This window comes from Lagopus muta, chromosome 1 (genome assembly GCF_023343835.1).
Source record: "Lagopus muta isolate bLagMut1 chromosome 1, bLagMut1 primary, whole genome shotgun sequence".
Taxonomy (NCBI): Eukaryota; Metazoa; Chordata; class Aves; order Galliformes; family Phasianidae; genus Lagopus; species Lagopus muta.
In genome coordinates, this window is record NC_064433.1 from 47218566 (window position 1) to 47236954 (window position 18389).

At 44.8% G+C, this 18389-nt stretch overlaps 1 protein-coding gene across 1 annotated transcript; it reads left to right on the forward strand.

The window, feature by feature from the left end:
* The first annotated feature begins 157 nt into the window (after positions 1-157).
* ERP27 (endoplasmic reticulum protein 27) lies at positions 158-17614 on the forward strand. Its single transcript, XM_048939439.1, has 6 exons — positions 158-361; positions 537-637; positions 2855-2992; positions 6892-7005; positions 10723-10848; positions 17399-17614. The coding sequence occupies exons 1-6, from the start codon at positions 241-243 to the stop codon at positions 17612-17614; spliced, it is 816 nt and encodes a 271-aa protein (XP_048795396.1). The 5' UTR covers positions 158-240.
* The last annotated feature ends 775 nt before the right edge of the window (positions 17615-18389 follow it).

An 18389-nucleotide genomic window follows, 5' to 3' on the forward strand; every position in this document is an offset into this window, starting at 1 on the left:
TGTGGTTGAGATGTCCAACACTGTGTGTGAGGGCATACCAGCAACAGTGTTGGTGAGTTTGCCCAAGGCTGATGCCTGTGCAGCAGGGAGGCCCGGGGCTTTCTCCCAGCCAAACAGTTATCTCAGGAGCTGGAAGCTTTGCCCTGGCCAGCTGCTCCTTTCCCATCACATGGGAGTGATTGCGAGCCCCAGAAGCAGCTGACGTGTCGCTTGCCAAGGAGAGGTGTGGAGCAAGGTGGCATGGTGAAGAGAAGGCAAGCAGGCACCATGGGTACCTCTGTCTTCTCATGTCTCTTTGTTGTCCTCCTAGCCGGGAGCTCCCCAGCAGGCTGTGCTGAAGATAACAGCTCTACATCCCACAGTAAGTGAGCCTTCTCAGTCCTCCTCACCCAGGGTGTGCTATACAAGCTGCGCATCGAGCTGGTGGGAGAGATATGGGGGGGCATGTAAGGGGTGAGATGCTCACATAGGTATGTGTGGGAGCATCAGAGCTGCTCTTCTGTACCCTTGGTCCAATTCTAACCTTTTCTCTCCAGGCACGGAAGGAGGTACAGAGAAACTTGTCCTATTGAATGACATCGCAGATGTGGAAGCCTTCATCAGTGGTGCGGAGGTGGCAGTTGTTGGGTTCTTCCAGGTGCGTTGGCAGCAACTGTCCTCTGACATGTCAGACATATTCCATCTCAGGTGGGAGCCCTATCTCTGGTGGGACAGCAGGGTTGACGGGGCCCTTCATATACTTCCACGCAGTGCCTCCTGCCATGGAGAGATGCTGGAGTTGTGATAGACTTGAAGTCATGAAGTGAGGGGTGAATGGAGTGGGAAATGGAGCAAGGGGGGGATGTGAGGCTGTTGGTAGGAACCTGGAGTGTGAAAAAGAAAAATGCTGCATGAGAAGGAAAAGGGGAATGTGGGTGGCAGAGAAACTGAGTGCTGTGGGAACATTGGCTGTTGGCTTTGGTCATTGGTGGCAGAGCAAGGCACTGCCTGCATGGCACAGCTGGGGAAGCTGGGCCCCAGGGAGCAGTGATGGTGGGCATTGTGTCTGAGAGGATTTGGGCTTAAGCTCCGTTTTCTCTTAGGGAGAACAGAGGCACGGTCCCTCTGGCTGCTTTGTTCCCCAGAGTTGATACTGTTGAGGTCTGTGCCTCTCCATGACCAAATTAAATTGAAATGAGGCATCAGAGTGACTGATAGGTGCATGTGTCACTTGCCCCTTTTTCCTGCTACTTGAACCCTGGACTGCATACACTGCTTATGCCAGAGAAGACTTAATCCTTCCAAAACTAACTTCCCTCTGCAAGCTCCTTCCTCCTCCTGCCTTAGTCCTGGGGCTGGAGAGCAGACTAGGGAGGGGTTATGCGAGTGGGTTAAGGCAATGACATCTTGCAGCACACTGCAGAGTGAGGACTGCTGCTTCTGTAGCAACAAGTGTGTGAATGCTGGAGGCGTTTGCCCCAGGCCATGCTTAACACTGATCACAGAGGACTAGCTGCCTGGGGCTGGGGCCTGCAGGCATACAGAATTCCTTAGGAGCCTCTCTGGCAGCACTGTAGCCCTACAAGCCACAGAGGCTGTAGGTGTCTCCTTCTCTGGGGCAGCTGGCTGGGGTTGCAGCAGGGCTGGGACCTCCTGTGGGCAGTTTCGTGCCGCCAGAACCCCATGCCACCTCTGCCTCCCTCCCATGGCATAGTTTCATTTATCAGCATGGGTCTAGGCAGCACAAGTTGCTAGGGCAGGGAGGGCTGAGTGTGCCGTCCTGAAGTGTGGGGACAGTCCTGGCTGCCAGGAACACAGGGCAGCAGCCAGCAGCCTGGCATGTGTTCAGTGCGTGAAGCACAGCAGCGCTCTGTTTAAGCGGCAGATAAGGACCTATGAGTGCCATGAGGCCTTGTCTTGGCCCTCTGCCCAAGGGTATATTCATCCACATAATGCCTGCGTTCCCTGCTCACCATAAATCATTTCTCTGCTGCAGCCTTTCAGCTCACTGCAGCGCACAGTTCAGCAAGCTGTGCCTGTAATGAGCTGGGAACTGCATGCCACGATGGAAAAACAGCGTGCTGCCCCGTGTGCTGTGTGAGAACAGGGCCTGTTCAGCCAGACCAAACCCATCCTTCATAGGAATGCTCCAAAACAAAGCAAATTCCCACACCATGCCTTAATGCAATCACCACAGCCATGTCGACGCGCTGGCATTTCCAAAACAAGTCACAAGAACTGTTTTCCTTTCACTGAAGAAGGAATTTTGTTTTCTGTTCTCTCTGGGCTCGCAAACAGCTGAGCTGACAGTTCAAAACGAAAAGAAAAACAAAACAGCTTCCAAGCAGAGACTGTGTCTGGAGAATTTGAATCTGAAAAGTATCAAAAATACATCCCTCAGCAGAGAAGTTAGGAATGGGAATAGGAAGGCATGCGTTAATGCAGCCTCAGGCTGGAGCTAATGCTCTCACTAGATGTGGTAAGCCCGAGGTATTTAACAATTTTGACAGCCCCCTGGACTCCAAAATCAAGACTGGAATCAGAATCAGACTCTCTTAAAAATGATCTATGTATATAATGCATATAGCATGCACGTCTGTAAGTGTAGATATGTAAGGGTTACACCTGGGTTCTGACTTTCTCGCCTCCTTTCTGAGAGCTCCAGGGCTTCACATCACCGCAGGGTGCACAGGGGGCAGCTGCAGCCCCGCGGCTCCCAGCGCCGGGAGGAAGACGAAGAGGAAGGCCGCGTGCCCGCAGCTGCGGGAAATGGCGGAGCGAGGCGCCCCGCGGGCGGCTCCCGGGGCGGCCGGTAGGTGTCGCCCTTACGCCGTCGGGGCGCCGCTCTGACCGCCCTCTCTCCCTGTGCCCGCAGGAGCCGGAGAGCCCCGAGGTGTCGCAGCTCCGCCTGGCGGCCGCGCAGATGCCAGAGGTGCCCTTCGCGCTCAGCAGCAGCTCCGCGGTGCGGGAGCACTACGGCGTGGCGGCGGCCACCGTCACGCTGTTCCGCAGGGTGCGTGCGCGGCGGGGCGCTCGGAACGAGGTTCTTTACAAAGAATGGGGGCTGTGTTCTGAGTGGCTCGCACGGAGTGCGGCGTGACTTGGATGGGGTTCCCGTGGCTTTGGAAAGGCTCCTGAGGCACATGGAAGGCATCTCCCGGCAGTGTTACAGTGAATCAACACAGCAGGAAATCACATCTTGCCAAGCTCACTTCAGGCAGGCTAAGCTGGCTCCGTGCATGCCCAATTTTTCCATCAGAGGCGGAGCAGGGCTCTGCAGCGACAGATGCCGTGCCACCAAATGAAATCCCCAACAGTAGATCCCTCGTAAGTCTAACACTGTGGTTGATGTGCTATTCTTTGGGCATGGGCCCATTAATAATCGTAGAATCACAGAATCATTATGGTTGGAAAATACCACTAAGATCACCTAGTCCAACCATCAGCCCATCCCCACTGTGCCCATTGACCATGTCCCTCAATGACACATCCACATGGCTCTTGAATACCTTCAGGGACGGTGATTCCACCACCTCCCTGGGCAGCCTGTGCCAGTGCAGCACCATTCTATTAAGGGCAGTGTGCCCTTGTGGTCAAGATGACCAGTGGCTGGTAGTGATAGGACATGGAGTAATGGCCTAAAATTTGACAATAGTAAGTTCCAAAGACATGTGGAAGAACTTCTGTATAGTAAGGGTGACAGACCACTGGAATAGGTTGTCCAAAGAGATTGTAGAGTTTTCTTCTACGGAGATATTAAAGATCGGTCTGGATGCCTACTTGTGTGATTTACTGTCGGGGACATCCTTTAGCAGGAGGGTTGGACTCAGTGATCTCTTGAGGTCCCTTCCAACTCCTGCAGTTCTGTGATTCTGTGATTCTAAGAAATTTTTTCCAACCTGAGCCTCCTCTGGAACAACTTGAGGTCATCACCTCTCATCCTATTGCTGTTACCCAGGAGAAAAGAGTGACTCCCATCTTGCTACGCCCTCTTTTCAGATCATTGTAGAGAGTAATAAGGTCTCACCTGAACCTTGAGTACAGGCGTACAAAACTAAACACAGCACTCAAGGTACTACTTTGCAGTTTCTGAGGGATGGATGCTGTGCAAGCTCAAATAGTTTTGACTGCAGCCATAGTTGTCTTGTTCTGAAATTGAAGGTATTTCTACTGAAATATAAGAAGATGATATTTTGAAGGGTTTTTTGAAGGGCCTTGTACTTACTGCAAGAATACCACCAAAAGCCAAGAGCAGGCATATCAGTTTCCTGGGATTGCACTTGAAAACAGGGGAGAGAGGTGCCTCAGAGGAGAGGGGCCTTAGGAAGTGCAAGATATCCTAAAAAGCTACGAAGTGCAGTGTTACAAGAGCTCTAAGCACACTGGCTGGTTGTTCTGTGTGCTACAGAAGCTGGATGTGGTGCCTTAGTCAAGTTCTAGATCTGAGTTTCACAAAGGTTACATAAAGCCCATTTGTTCCCGTTCTTTTTCATCTTTTGCCTGCACCATGTTTACCACCAGTATAATCCAAATAGTGCAAGGAGAATGATCTAAGAGTGAGCAATAAGTAGACAAGTCCTTTCCTTTAACTTTCTATTAGCCATGCACAGATAGTAGAATCACAGAATCACCAAGGTTGGAAAAGACCTCCAAGATCCTCCAGTCCAACCACCCACCTACCACCGATATGTCCCCACTAAATCATGCCCCATAGTACAACATCTAAACGTTTCTTGAACACCTCCAGGAGTGGTGACTCCACCACTCTCCTGGGCAGCCCATTCCAGTGCATGACCACTCTTCCAGGAAGAACGTTTCCTAACATCCAACTTGAATCTCCCCTGGTGCAATGCTGCAATTGCGATTTGAAGTAACACTCACCTCAGTTTTGGTTCTTAGCCATGATGATTTTCTTCCAGAAACACTGAAAAGATCCTTTGTTTTTACTCTGTGGCAGATAGTGAGGATTGAATACTGCACTGGGATGGTGTTCGATAAAAGAAAGTTTGGATTGTTGGAATTCGTGTTCTATGGTTCACGGTTCAATTTTTACAGCTGAATTCTTATTTAATAAGGAAAAAAAAAATCAAGAAACAAAGACACTAGCTAGGTTCAAATGAGGTTGGCAATTCTTTTGTCTAATTTTCTTAAATTTAAGTTATTTTTCTGAAATTTAAGTTATTCAGACACATTATTTTTCCTTTTATTCTGAACACTGTGTAGGAGTAAGGAGTCAGAGCTAAGAAATAAAAGTAAAAAGAACTGAGATGGGAACTTAGAATCAAACATTCATTTGAAGAATACAAAGATGGGTGACCAGGATGACAGTGAATCAGAGGCATAAACTCATCCTTCCTTGTTTTTGCATGGCGTGAAACACACATAATGCTTAGAAATTTGTAATTATGGTAGTAGGATGGTCTGCTGTCAACTGCTGAAATGTTTTTGTGTATAGTGGAGCAAAGCTAATTTACTCTATTGAAGAATCTAGCCTGACAGATCTAAAAGGACGTAACTAACAGATGTAAATAAGCTAATTACAAAGAGTAATGAAGACATTTTGGGCAGAGCTTCAACTATTAGATGCAGACTATTTTCAACCTTTTTTTTCTTGGGATTCTGAATGCTGACAGCACATCAAGGATATTTTTACCCCTAGATGGAAACCAGGTGTTTGCAGAAGTTCACTAAAGTTAAGAGAAAGTTTTCTATGCTTAGATTGGGTCCCAAAGTCTCTCTGATCTCACCTGCTCAGGTGTTGCACCAACCTGATCCCATTCACTAGAGTAGAGTCACCCTTTCACTTTATGCTGAGGCAAATCTGTGAGAGAAATCATGCTGCACTGTCTGAAAAACACCCGTTTGGGTTACCAGACCCAATGGCCCCCTACCAGATCAAAGACGTTGCTAATGACCACAGAAAAGCAAAAAATTTTGTTAGATGTCTGCACTCTGCTGGAAAAACTAACACAAGTGTTTTCAGAGGTTGTACAGATGCAGAGGATAAAATCCGGGGTGTGCATGTGGACATTTCCTCAGCTCTAAGAACCTCATTCAACACGAGTATGAAAAGTCTTCAAATCCCAAACTTTGATCCCACTGGTTGTCGCAGCCTAGCACGCCCGTGGGCTCAACTCATTCATCTCTTGCAATGGTACCATAGAGCAACTATGCCCTGTTGGCTGGTTTGGCCTTTATTTGATGTTTGACTGCTCTTTTTTTTTTCCTGTTTACCAAGTCAAGCAAACCTCAATAAAATTACACTGGGGGTGAGAGGGGGTGAGTGTGGGAAGATGTGTGGCAGGATGGATTTTCCTCTAAAGCTAAAATGTGCTGTGCTTGATTTTTTATTTTTTATTTTTTTTCTGCTGTTCTGGAAAAAAATCCTCTTTTTATTGGAGAGATTTCCTGCTTGCACAATGTTTCCAGGAAATCCATACAGTCCATGCCAATGTTTATTACTTGTAGAAGAAATAGAATAAGCAGATGAAGATTTTAAAGAGGAATATAAAGCCAAAATCAATGTAAGGAATTAGGCTATGTTAATGATCCCTTCTCACAACTCCTAGATTAGTTTATTGGCTAATCTTCCCTGTCCCCCGTGCAGTAAGAGCAGATAACGATAGGACATCTTGTCCTCAGCATATCACCAAGAACGTCTTGTTCTCAGTGATATGCCATGAGTTTGCTTTGTCCTTGGGAGACTGAGGGAGGGTGGAAGATCCTTATGCCGAAGCGCATGCAGATAGATCTCTGTAGGTCTAATGGCTCAAGAAATGGCGTTTTTATTCTGGAAAGAAGACAAAGATGGTGTCCTGGGGGGTGGGTGTCTCTGTGAGTGAGTGCCATCAGCAGCTCTGAAGGAATAAGGGAGGGACAGCTGTGACCTGTGGTATCTTTGCATGTCTTCAGGCAGACAAAGAAAGGATAGATATGGATATGGAGAAAGAAGAAATCGATGCCGATAAGATGACTCGTTTCATTCGAATGAATGAGCTCCGCCTGGTGACGGAGTACAACCCTACGGTAATTAGCAGCTCCTCACTGCCCTCACCCCAGCACCTGGCCTCCTCCATAGCTGCCTCCTCTGGCTCAAGTGTTTATGCATGAGGATGTGTGCAGGGGTTGCCACAGTGGTGTAGATGGAGTTGGGGGAAGCCGGTGCATATCTTTGCTGTTGCTGAATGACGTGGGAGCAGATCTTGCATTGGATTAGACAGGTGGGGTGGAGAGAGGATAGAAGGCACTTCCTCCGGTCTCCCAGTAGATTTGAGACATTGGTGGGCAAAGAACTGCATTTCTTACCGCTCCTGCTGCTTCTTCCCTGGGGCATTTGTCATGCCGTACCATGCCTACAGATCTTGCTCGGCCAGGATCCTCTCTCTGTGGCTGAGAAACCTCAAGAAACATGGAAATCCAGTGACCTGCTCCTTGGAGCAGGTTTTTCTTCGTCACCCAGAAAAATGGGCTTAACATATGTCTGGCTATTTTAAAGCATATTCAAAAACTGGTAGGAAACTTCCCAAACAAAAATTTTCCCATCCCCTCCATCCTTTACCCCATTGTTTGTCAACTCTACAAAAAAAAAGTCAGACATAGGATCATAGAATCATAGAATCATAGAGTCATAGAATATCCTGATCTGTAAGAGACCCGTAAGGATGTGCAAGTTCAACTCTTGGCTCCAACACAGGGCAACCCGAAAATCAGACCATATGCCTGAGAGCACCGTCCAGATGCTTCTTGAACTCCGGCACTTGGGGCAGTGCCACTTCTGTGCAGCCCGTTCCATGCCCACCGCCCTCTGGTGCAGACCCTGTCCCTCACCCCCAGCTGCCCTCCCCTGATGCAGCTCCATGCCGTTCCCTGGGCCCTGTCACTGTCACACAGAGCAGAGCTCAGCGCTGCCCCTGTGAGGAGCTGCAGCCATCAGGCCTCCCCTCAGCTCCTCTGCTCTGGGTAAGCAAACCAGAGGACTTCAGCTGCTCCTCATATGCCTTGTCCTCCAGACCCTTCATCATCTTTGTAGTCCTCCTTTGGACAATCTCTGATAGTTTCATGTTCTTTTTTACTTAATGCTTCCATGCTGGTCATCTTCTTTAGCTTACCCACCTATCTGGCACTTGGCACATCTCCTTCTGCCTACAGAGGGTGACCACAGGCTCCCCTGAAATGCTGGCAGTTCACTGGGATGCTTGCTATGGAGCAAGTAGTTTTTATAACACCAGCTGACTGCAAGGCTGAGACTGTCATTGCTAACAGTGTCTTCTCAATAGCTCTAGCAGTGCTGATCGTGCTCAGTATAATCAAAGGAGGATGGCCTGACCAATTTCAAAGCTGTATCTTTTCAAACAGATGCCAAACATCAGATAAGAGGGCTGGCACATTCCCCAGTTCAGGTTCAGCATGCTATTTTGGGAGAGCATTTTGTTTTGGAAATGCAGCATTTTGTTTCTGAAGTGAAATACTGTAGAATCTTTTTTTCTGCTATTTTTTTTTTTAATAATAATTAAAACACAGATTTATTTTTTTCCTTCTGAGAAAGGATATGAAAAACATTTCAAAATCACAGAACATTTCCTAGAGCAGAAAAGCTATATCCTGCCCCTGTGTCCTGACAACTCTTTGAGAGCGGCCCAGAAGTGACAGTGGGGATGTTCTTATTATCTTTATAAAAATCCTGGCCTTCTGAATCCTCGTGGCCTTCACTGCATCCCTTGGCAGTTCATCAGACTGTAGCTCTCTCTCTGTGAGTTTCTGCTCCACAGTGTCCCATTCAGCACCCAGACTGCCTTTCTGACCTGGAGATCCTGAGCTTTTCAGCCGTTCCTTCCATCCTGGCTTTCAGTACATGTGGTGTTTTATTGCTTTTTTTCTTTTTCTCTTGACACTCTGGAGCCCTACCAAGGTGCTGCAATTAACAGTGCCTCCTGCAGTCCAAGGCTTGAAACTCTTCCAGCTCTGCTAACATAACTTGTTGGTATTTTTTTTTTTTTTTCCAAATATTTATTCCCAGTGCATATGCTGTTTATATCTAAGAAAGCTGCAGGTCAGCAAAGGCTTGGATAACAGAGATCAAATCAAGCGCTGCCAAGAGTTTCTCTCCCTGTCCCGGGGCCCTAACTGTTTCTCCCACATACTTCAGGCATTTTTATGCAACACTTAGCCTGTGTGCTTCCCAGGAGAGTGTGATGCAATCCAGCCGTGATGCTAAGCTATGCAAATCTCTTGCGAAAGTCTATGTGGACAGATATATCTTTGTGTGCCACTGTCGGGGGAACTGCAGCTCCAGCCATGCCCCCACAGCTCCATGGCTCTGGTGCTGCCTGGCTTCACCTTCATCTCCAGCTCCGTCCTTTTCCATGCGGTCTTCTGACACTCTGCATTCCTTCTGCTCTGCCCTGCCCCACCTGCATGCTACAGAGAAGTTAAGGGATACGAAAAGTCTGATAAGCATTATGCAAAGGAGAAAATCCCAGCCACCAGAAACAAGATGCTCTGTGGCGCAGACATGCACTCTCTGACCCTGTCTCTGTTACTCCTGGAGTGTGTGGAAACTTTCTCCTCCTCTGGGGAAGTACTGGCATGGATCTCTATGGCCTGTGTGGTTTTGGCTGCATGTGGGGATCCAGCAGGTCAGCTGGAGCACAGCCCCACTCCTGTTTGGTTTGAGGGAGAGGCGATTTGCCTGGGGAGCAGGTGGGAGGTGAGGTGGGATGAGGAGCAGTGAATACCCGGAGGTTGCACGTGGGCTTTCTGGACACTGCCAGTCCGTGCTCCTCACAAATGGCAATTGTATGCGGCCTGCTCAGCCCCTGCCCAGGCACAGCCTGCTGCAGTCCTCTCCCCATTGCAGAGGTAGTCTTAACCCAAGGCATTTTGGACTGCCCAGCCCCTTGGGTTGCTGAAATGGAGCTTTGGGCTCAGCCTCATCCAAAACAGTGCAATGCTGAGGAAAGGAAATAAGATGAAACACCAAACTCAGCATCATAAACCCTTCCCACTTGCTTGTTCTCAATTCAGCCAGGTGCTGGATCTCAGCAATTCAGGGCATCATTACCATGGAATCATACAATCAGAATCCGTAAGTCTGGAAAAGACATCTTTGATCATCTAGCCCAACCATTCACCTTCCACCAACACTGTCCACTATGTTCCTCAGTTCCACAGCTACATGTTTCTTGAAAACTTCCAGGGACATTGATTCCACCACCCCCTGGACAGCTTGTTCCAGTGCCCAACCGGTCTTTTGGAGAATTTTTTCCTAATATCCAAGCTGAACCCCCGCTTGTGCAACTTGAGGCCATGAGGCCGACCCCAGCTTCGTTACCATCTCCTTTCTGGTCATTGCAGAGTGTGACAAAGTCTCCCCTGAGTCTCCTCTTATTATATTGTTTTCAAACCTTCCCTCTCCAATTCCTTGCCATTCCAGACATCAGCTTGCTCTGAGCAGACAGTCTCCCTGCCTGGTCACTGGCCATCCCAAGGGCAATGAGGAGGCCTTGTGAGCTGCAGACTCTTGGCTCAGGAATAAGTGAAACCAAGAGGTTAAGTGCTTCCACAAAGAACCCAGATTAGATGCCTCCTGCTTTAAAAGAACTTGTCCTGCTTATTGGACTGATTCTCAAAGAAGTCTCAGTTTATGCATAGGAGTTGATGCCCTTCTGTCAGTGCATCCGATATGCATTGAATGTCTCTTTGTGTGTTTCTCTCTCTGTTTGTGGTGGTCATGTTTTTTGGCAGACAGCAGTAGGTGTGCTGCACAGTTCTCTCCAGCTCCACCTCCTCCTGTTCACAGACAAGAAGTCCCCAGAGCACCCTGAGCGAATGCGCAGATATCGTGAAGCAGCGGAGCTCTTTGAGGATAAGGTAAGTCCAAAGAGGAGAGTCGTGGGAGGGCAAAAAAGAAAGACAGTGATTATTTCCACGGAAATAGAAGGCATCATGTCCTGTTCTGTGCTACTATTAGGGGAGCAGTGACCAAATGGGAAGGAAAGATGATTATCTGGATAATTAAATGGACAAGTTGTATCTGTACACCTTTTGCCAGTTTACCTCCAAGGGGGAATAACCTCTGTATCCCGCTTCCCCACTCTCTCAGTGGGACATTGTGTACTTCCTTGCTTCTAGGCCAATTTTATTCTCTTCCACTGGGAGATGACAAACAGCTGTTGCACTTCTGCCCAGCAATGGTCACATTCCACTGTTATGAGAGGTGATCTTGTGCATACAGCTTGCGAGATGCCAAAGAACATTATATAAGTGACCAGATAGAAATTAATTTTGCAGTTCTTCTTAACACTTAGCCTTCTGGTTGGTTCCTGAGGAAGTGGCTATTTTAAAGGAATTGAGGATGGGTTTTTCTGATTTCCCACAGCAAGATGGTGGGGTAGATGGGATCCTTCAGAGAAATTTGTTCCAATTCCCATCCCTGTGTGGACAAGAGCTCTCCAAGCAGTAAATCTTCACATGGCCGATTTTATGCCAGCAGCTGGATTACAGGGGATTTTGGTCCAGGGAACAGAGAAAGGAACTGGCAAGCAAAAAGGGATTGGAAGCAACAGGCAGGCATTTAGGACAGGAGATCAAAGCATCAGAGAAGGTTGAGATGAGTGGCAGTGGAAGGGATCTTCCTGGGAGAAATGTGGAGTTGGAAAGAGTTGGGGTTTGAGAACCAGAACATCTGCATGATCTGTTTGCTGTACTGAAGGAGAAGATTAAAATTCAAGTATATTCTCATCTTCAGTTGGAAAGGCTTCCTCAGGACCACACACCCTCAAATGTCTCGAGATTTGTTTATGACAGGACTTCCATGGATCTTGCCATTTCTACCGTCCATTGGCAAGAGAGCGGGCAGAAACCATGCGTGAAAGTCAAAGGTCTCTTAAAAAGTGTTTTGTTTTGATTGATACTTGCTGATAAAAGAAAACAATCTGAAAAAGCCCAGTTGTCATGTGAGATATTTGTTACAGTGGCTCCATTATCTCTGTTCATCAGCAGTGATACTGTTAAGCATCACTGTCCTTTGCTGATGCAGCTGCAGCCCGTTTTCCACTCATATGGCATGCTTTGATCTGAGTGAAGGGGAATGATTTTCCTAGAACTACTTCACAAAGCATTGGATAAAAAAGTCATACTGCAATCCAGATAATTAATGAATTACCACCTATCCAAATCTAACTTTTTTTTTTAATTCATGCAGGCAAATTTCCCCCTGAATCAGCCTAGAGGAAGTTTGTAAAAAATAAAATACAAAGCTAAAAGGTGTAGGGGTTTGGCTAATTATTTGCACTTTACTGTGGTGGTACTGCTATACACCTAGATGGAAGGATTGAGAATGTAGTAGGTTGTATTTCCCATGGGATGAGCATTCTGAGAAGCAAATTATGATTCAGGCTGCCTCCTTACAAAGCAGTAAAAAAAGACTAGGACTAGGACTTATTTGTGCTGCAGTTTGAGTTTGCAATCATTGATTTGAGTTTACAATCATTGCTGTGCAGTAGGGAGGTTTTCCGGCTCCCTCTGAGCATGTACCACTGCATAGAGCTTGCAGAGTGCTGTAAGAATGGGGACATGGTGTGTGTCCCACCTGCTCTTCAGTGACAGCACAGAACACTGATGTAGTCTTGAGAAGGTTCTCAAGCAGGATTTGAGGTGCCAATTCTTTCACTCATCTCTGCTGAGGTCTGAGGGAAAAGGAGTCCTTGTCCTTGTCTTTACCACTTGGAGAAAGAATACAACCTGTTGTGTGGACTTACGGAGAGAAGAAGAGAAAATGCTGTTGACCCAAAAAGTGAAGAAAATAGATAATGAGGAGATGATTCACCTGGCACTTCCTGAGTTATGATCCCTTCCTCTTTGTTTTATGATATTTTCATCTCTACCTGAGACAAATCTCAGGTTTTCATCTAGAGATTCTTCTAGATTCGATAGTGCAATCTGAGGGCTATAAAATGCTGGAGAGGAAAACACAAATGTTAGATGATGCTAAGTAACCAAGAGCTGATAATAATAATAAGAAATGTGGTACTTTCTAGCAAATCTTGAGAAACAATTGTGGGTGAGTAACAATGAACTGACAGAACTCAGTGCTACAGCTGCAGGAACCCACCAGTGTCCTTAGAAGGGTCCCACAGCAATCAAATATGTACTCATTTGGAAAAGTACTGCCAAAAATCCAAGCTTTCTACTGGAAAGGAAACGTCAGAATTAGTGTTAGTGAGCCAAACTAACATAAGCATCTTCAGTTTTCTTTCTGTAATATCAGAGTACAACATGACAATGACATTTGGTGTAGCTCAGGAGTGTTTGTAGACGTTTCAATAAGGTGATTCTGGGAATAATAAAAGCAGTTTCTGCTACGACTGATATAACATGGTTTATAATGTTAAAATGATATGTGTAGTGATGTTCACAAAGCCCCTTTTAGTTTATATGTAGGGCCATTTAGAAATTAGTTCTGAGAAACTGCTGAAAGACCTTCAAGAGTTCTTCTATGAAAAGGAAAGGACAGTGCCCTTTTTCTTGAAGACAGTAATTTATACAGTTTTTATTTTGATTGGCAGATACAGATGTCTCCAAAGCTGAGAGGGATTATCGTTAGAGTTAGTCATAAACAGGAAAACATGCAAATATGGAATGTCTGTCACTAGACGGATATCTGAAGTTGTTTATATAGCTTTCTTTTTTTTCTTTTTTAATTTGTGACTAATGTTTTCATTTTTTTTGCTTTGATTTACTAAGTAAACTATGAAAGAAATGACTCAGACTTCAGAAGTTGATATTTTTGCTTAGACAGCCTCCTCAAAGAATGAAGATAACAGCTCCATAAAGCTCAAGGTCAAACACTGGATACAAGGCTTGATCATCCTTCCTGTTGGTCTTCTTTGGAGAAGAAACTAAGAAACATGAAATTGGTTTCCAGCATTGCAGTACTATGTTCAATTTCACTGAACTCCTTGAACAATACCATCATTCTATATCTTAGCATTTACCAGGAACTTCATGTTCTAAAAGCACCAGGCTAGGAATCAAGTTGTCAAGACACTAAGACAACACCATGTAAAAAAATCTTTGAAAGAACTCAATGCGGATAACATTGCACAGATAATATTGCACGGTGTACTGTTTTCTCAGAACATCATGTCTAGGTAGTTTGTTTTGGGAGTTCTCATGCATGCAATAGCTGCAATAGCTCTTTCACTGCCTCTGGTAGCAGGTCTTTAAACACACATACACACACAAGGGGATTGATACAAGTTGAAAGCGAATTCATAGAAAATTGTTTTTGACGGGGAAAAAAAAACCAGCTATTGCAGAGAATAGTTTAAAATAGAAAACAAACTTTCTGTTTTGGATGAAACTATCTAGTTTCTACTAGTGATATGAGAGTTGGCATTGTAAATGGAATTTGTTTCCGTGAGTTATAGCTTTGGTAAGTAGTCTGAGCAAAGGCTTTAGGCTCATTTCAGCACTGGCAGTGGAGAACAATCCTTAATTCCCTTCTAAAATACATGTAATAGAAGTGCCTGTCAACATTTGTTGAAGAGTTCATCCTAGATAACTGCCGGAGACCAGACCAAGATTTAGATGTCAGAAGTTAGGCAAAGTGAATTGTTTCATGGTCAGTAGGATTTTCCATGGTTACCGCATTTATTCTTTATGATTACAGCTGGCTGGGAATCTCTAAGTAAAACAAATTCCTCATGAGAAAATGCCAGTTCCACCAGGTGGGATCTATCATGGACACGTCCGTGCTCAAAAATCTGCTTGGTTTCTTGCTGCTTCAGAGACCAGGCTTCCAGTGCTCGTGGCCTCAGCATAAGTTCACCCTACGGACTGCCCCACAGCTGTCACTTGGAGACCAGTGCACCCAGTGCTGTATTTTGGCAGCCTGCAGCTGTGTGAGCTCCATGTGTGTCACTGGAGATATCCAATACAAGAACTGTGGATGATGTTAACAGCTGTTCTAGTTGAGTTTTCTGTTTTAACTGTTTTTTTTATGCAAGGAAGAAAACAAGAATTCTAACCCTCAAACTTTTTACTCTTTTATTTTTTACTCTGTTCTTCATGCTCATAGTTTCTTAGTTTGAGGATTTTTAACAAAGGCTAAAGGGAAGAATGTTGACTTACATTTATATCAGTGTCTAAAATGCTGCTCATCTGTTTTAAAGCTGGAGGAACTTCTGCATAACAAAGAAATAAAAAATTAACAAACTTAGTATTCCAAAGTCTTTATTAAATTAAATTCTTGTTTAACAATTGAGTTAAGAAAATGCTGTTGTCTAGTGAATATTCCATAGAGAAAACCAAAACTTGGTGAACCAGTTGGTGAAGAATATGATACCACCTCCTGTACCATCCCTCTGAAAGTGCTGCCATCCAACACGAGCCTATTCCAGTTTGCATGTTAGAAGGAGAGCCCTAAAATACAAGGCTTGTTCCAGTTCCTTCCACTCCAGCTCAGAACTTGGGGTTCAGCTCTTAGATAGATCCTTAGATCTATGACCCTTGGATTTATGATGACCAAACCAGAGAGCTCTGGTTTGATGTTTTATCCTGCAAAAGGATGAACTTAGCATTCTGAACTTAGCATTCTGAACCACAACCTGTCTGCTCATTAGTTGTTGCCTCTGGGACATAGTTAACCCTTGGAAGAGACATTGCAAGTGCATCTGTTAAATCCAGTGAAACTGTTGTTGCTGTTTATCACAGTGATTAACTGCAGTTAGGCTTACATCAGCCTACTTATTCTTCCTATAGGCCATTGCCTAGAGAAGTTTCCATATATATATATATTTTTGTTTGTTTGTTTTGTTTTTAAGAACATAATTTTAATTAAAAATATGAGATTATTGAATCATAGAATGGTTTGGGTTGGAAGGGACCTCAAAGATTATCAGCTCCAACCCCTGCCTTGGACAGGGCTGCCACCCACCAGCTCAGGCTGCTCAGTGCCCCATCCAACCTGGCCTTGAATGACTCCAGGAATGGGGCACCCGCAGCTCTCTGGGCAGCCTGTGACAGCGCCTCATCGCCCTCTCAGTGAAAAACTTCCCCCAGTATCTATTCTAAATCTCTCCTCCTTTATTTTAAAATAGTTTCCCCATATTCTTTCACCTGTGTAAAAAGTTGTAAAAGTAAAAAGTAGAAATTTACCAAGATTATTTTTAAAGAATCAAACAGTTTTGAACTAGCTTGAGTGTTCTTGATTGAAAAGAAGGAAAAAGATGAGTCACAGCCTGGGAACTGAGCACATCATCTTCACGTCACATTAATGTTATTTTTGTAAATGCCTCTATTTCTTGTATAAATTGAGTTGTACCCATGTCTGTAGGCACATTTAATATACTAGGCCCTATAGGCTGCACAGCTCAAAGAGAAGATAAAATAACACATATTAGCTGGTTTCTTTGACTTGGATGTCACCTGCTGTAGGATTCTATTTAATCAGATCATTGATTAAATTGTTCAACTGCTGTATTTACTCTATCAGTTGTATACGTAATATTTGTATTTATTATTAACAGACAATTTAACAAAGCTTTTTTTATATAGATGAGCACCTTATTGATAACGTTTTAGATTCCAGAATTTTAATCTTCTATCAATTCCTACTGCAACCTGTAAAATATCAGTTGCAATTTACTCTTGAAATGGGATGAATAGGCTGTCAAATCATCCTAGCAGTATTACGATCCTTGGTTTTGTCTTGATCTCCAAGACTACTTGGGAGTCCAGAAAAATGTATGTTGTTCTCACCAGGGCATCTCTCCCCAAGTCTAAACAACTCTCCATTAAACTTGGCTGTGGGGGCAGTGGTGTAATGCCAACAATTCTCATTTCCCAGATTACTGCATCTTCATTTCTAGTCACTCCAGCTGACCTAAATTCATCCTTTGTGTTTTGCACTCTCATCTTCTTATCCTTGACAGTTTATACTGTCCTATTCTTCCCTCCCACGTTCTTGCAGTTGTGTTTGATCTTCCACACACCAAAATACCATTTTGCCATGCCACCCTGGCTCTTGCACAAATCTAAGCATCTTATCCTGACAGCATGCAAGTAGAGGAATCAGCTTCTTCTACATGTGCCTTTGAGTTAAAAGACATCTTTGTTCTTCATCTGTTAAGTGAACAGAATAGGAGACTGCTGTTGTAACATACTGTGGATATATTTTTAAAGAAGGGATAAGCAGACAGTTGGAGTTGTATTGTAAATATGGATTTGATAAAATACGGAAAAATGCTCTGCATGGAGCAGTTAGATAGTGACAGAGGAAAGTGTTGTTATAACAGAGCATGTGAGGTTTTCTCTAATTCAAAAAAATATTACTGTTAATCTGTCTATGATGACTGTTTGAAGATCTGTTCTCTCAGTCTCTGCTTTGCTCACATTTTGTCTCCTATTTATATCACAGATTCTCTTTGTCCTGATAGACATTAACTTGAAGAGCAATGAGCAAGTGATGGCATACTTCAAACTGAAGAAGTCCCAGCTGCCAGCTCTGGCTATATTCCACACACCAGATGAGAAACACGATGTGTTGCCTCTGGATGAAGTCTCCATTGAACGTGTGAAGGACTTCTGTAATGCTTTCTTACAAAAAATGCAAAAGGTAAGAGAGCATTTCTGAGTAGGCTATAGGATGCTAGGGTCTCATAGAAAGATGCTGTTTCTCACAAGGCTCTTAAGGAAATAACTTCAGCTCCTTGAACACATTCCCTATTTGCTACCTCCTCCTCATTTTCATTTTCACCTGAATATCAGAAAAAACATTAGATCTTGAACAGAGCAGATATGGATGTGTTTCCAGAACCTCTTTGTTCACTGACCTCTGTCGTCTCAGTCTACAGCAAGAAGAATTCATTGACTTTTGTATGAAGGTCTCAAAGGAAGCATCTATTTTCTGGGAGCAGCAGCTGGGAGGTTAGATGGAGGATGCTTTTGGACACTGAGTATGATCATGGTGGTTGTCAGCAGTCAGGAGAGGATCAGAGAGACAGTGATCAATGGCAGGGATGAAAAGAAGGCCAGAGAGATGAGGTGTACAGACAAGGGCTCTGCTGGAAGTCTCTGGAAGGAGAGGGACAGTTTAATCTCCATGTTCATTCAGTGCTAGTGTTCTCTCTTTGTCAAACCTCACCTTCCTGTAATGCAGAAGCTTTGTGCATCAGAACCCTGTGTTGTACAATTGAAATAGAATAGGCAGGGCAGTGCCATGGAGAACAGGGGGAGACATTTAAATTTGCTTGTTTCCTTTTATCACTGTGCTGAGAAGCTGAGTGATGTCAAAGTTGATTTCATGCCTTTACTGTGTTTTAGGAAGAAGACAAGCCAGAGGAGAAGGCCTTCAATGAGGAACTCTAACTCTTTCTCAACAAACATGATAACTGTGCCCAGAGCCATCT

What these genes read in the sequence shown, in the direction of transcription:
- ERP27 (XM_048939439.1), top strand. Translation starts at nt 241, where the DNA reads ATGGTGAAGAGAAGGCAAGCAGGCACCATGGGTACCTCTGTCTTCTCA. An exon ending in CAGTTGTTGGGTTCTTCCAG is followed by an intron (nt 638 to 2,854) that starts GTGCGTTGGCAG and finishes CTGTGCCCGCAG; the next exon opens with GAGCCGGAGAGCCCCGAGGT. An exon ending in TGACGGAGTACAACCCTACG is followed by an intron (nt 7,006 to 10,722) that starts GTAATTAGCAGC and finishes GTTTTTTGGCAG; the next exon opens with ACAGCAGTAGGTGTGCTGCA.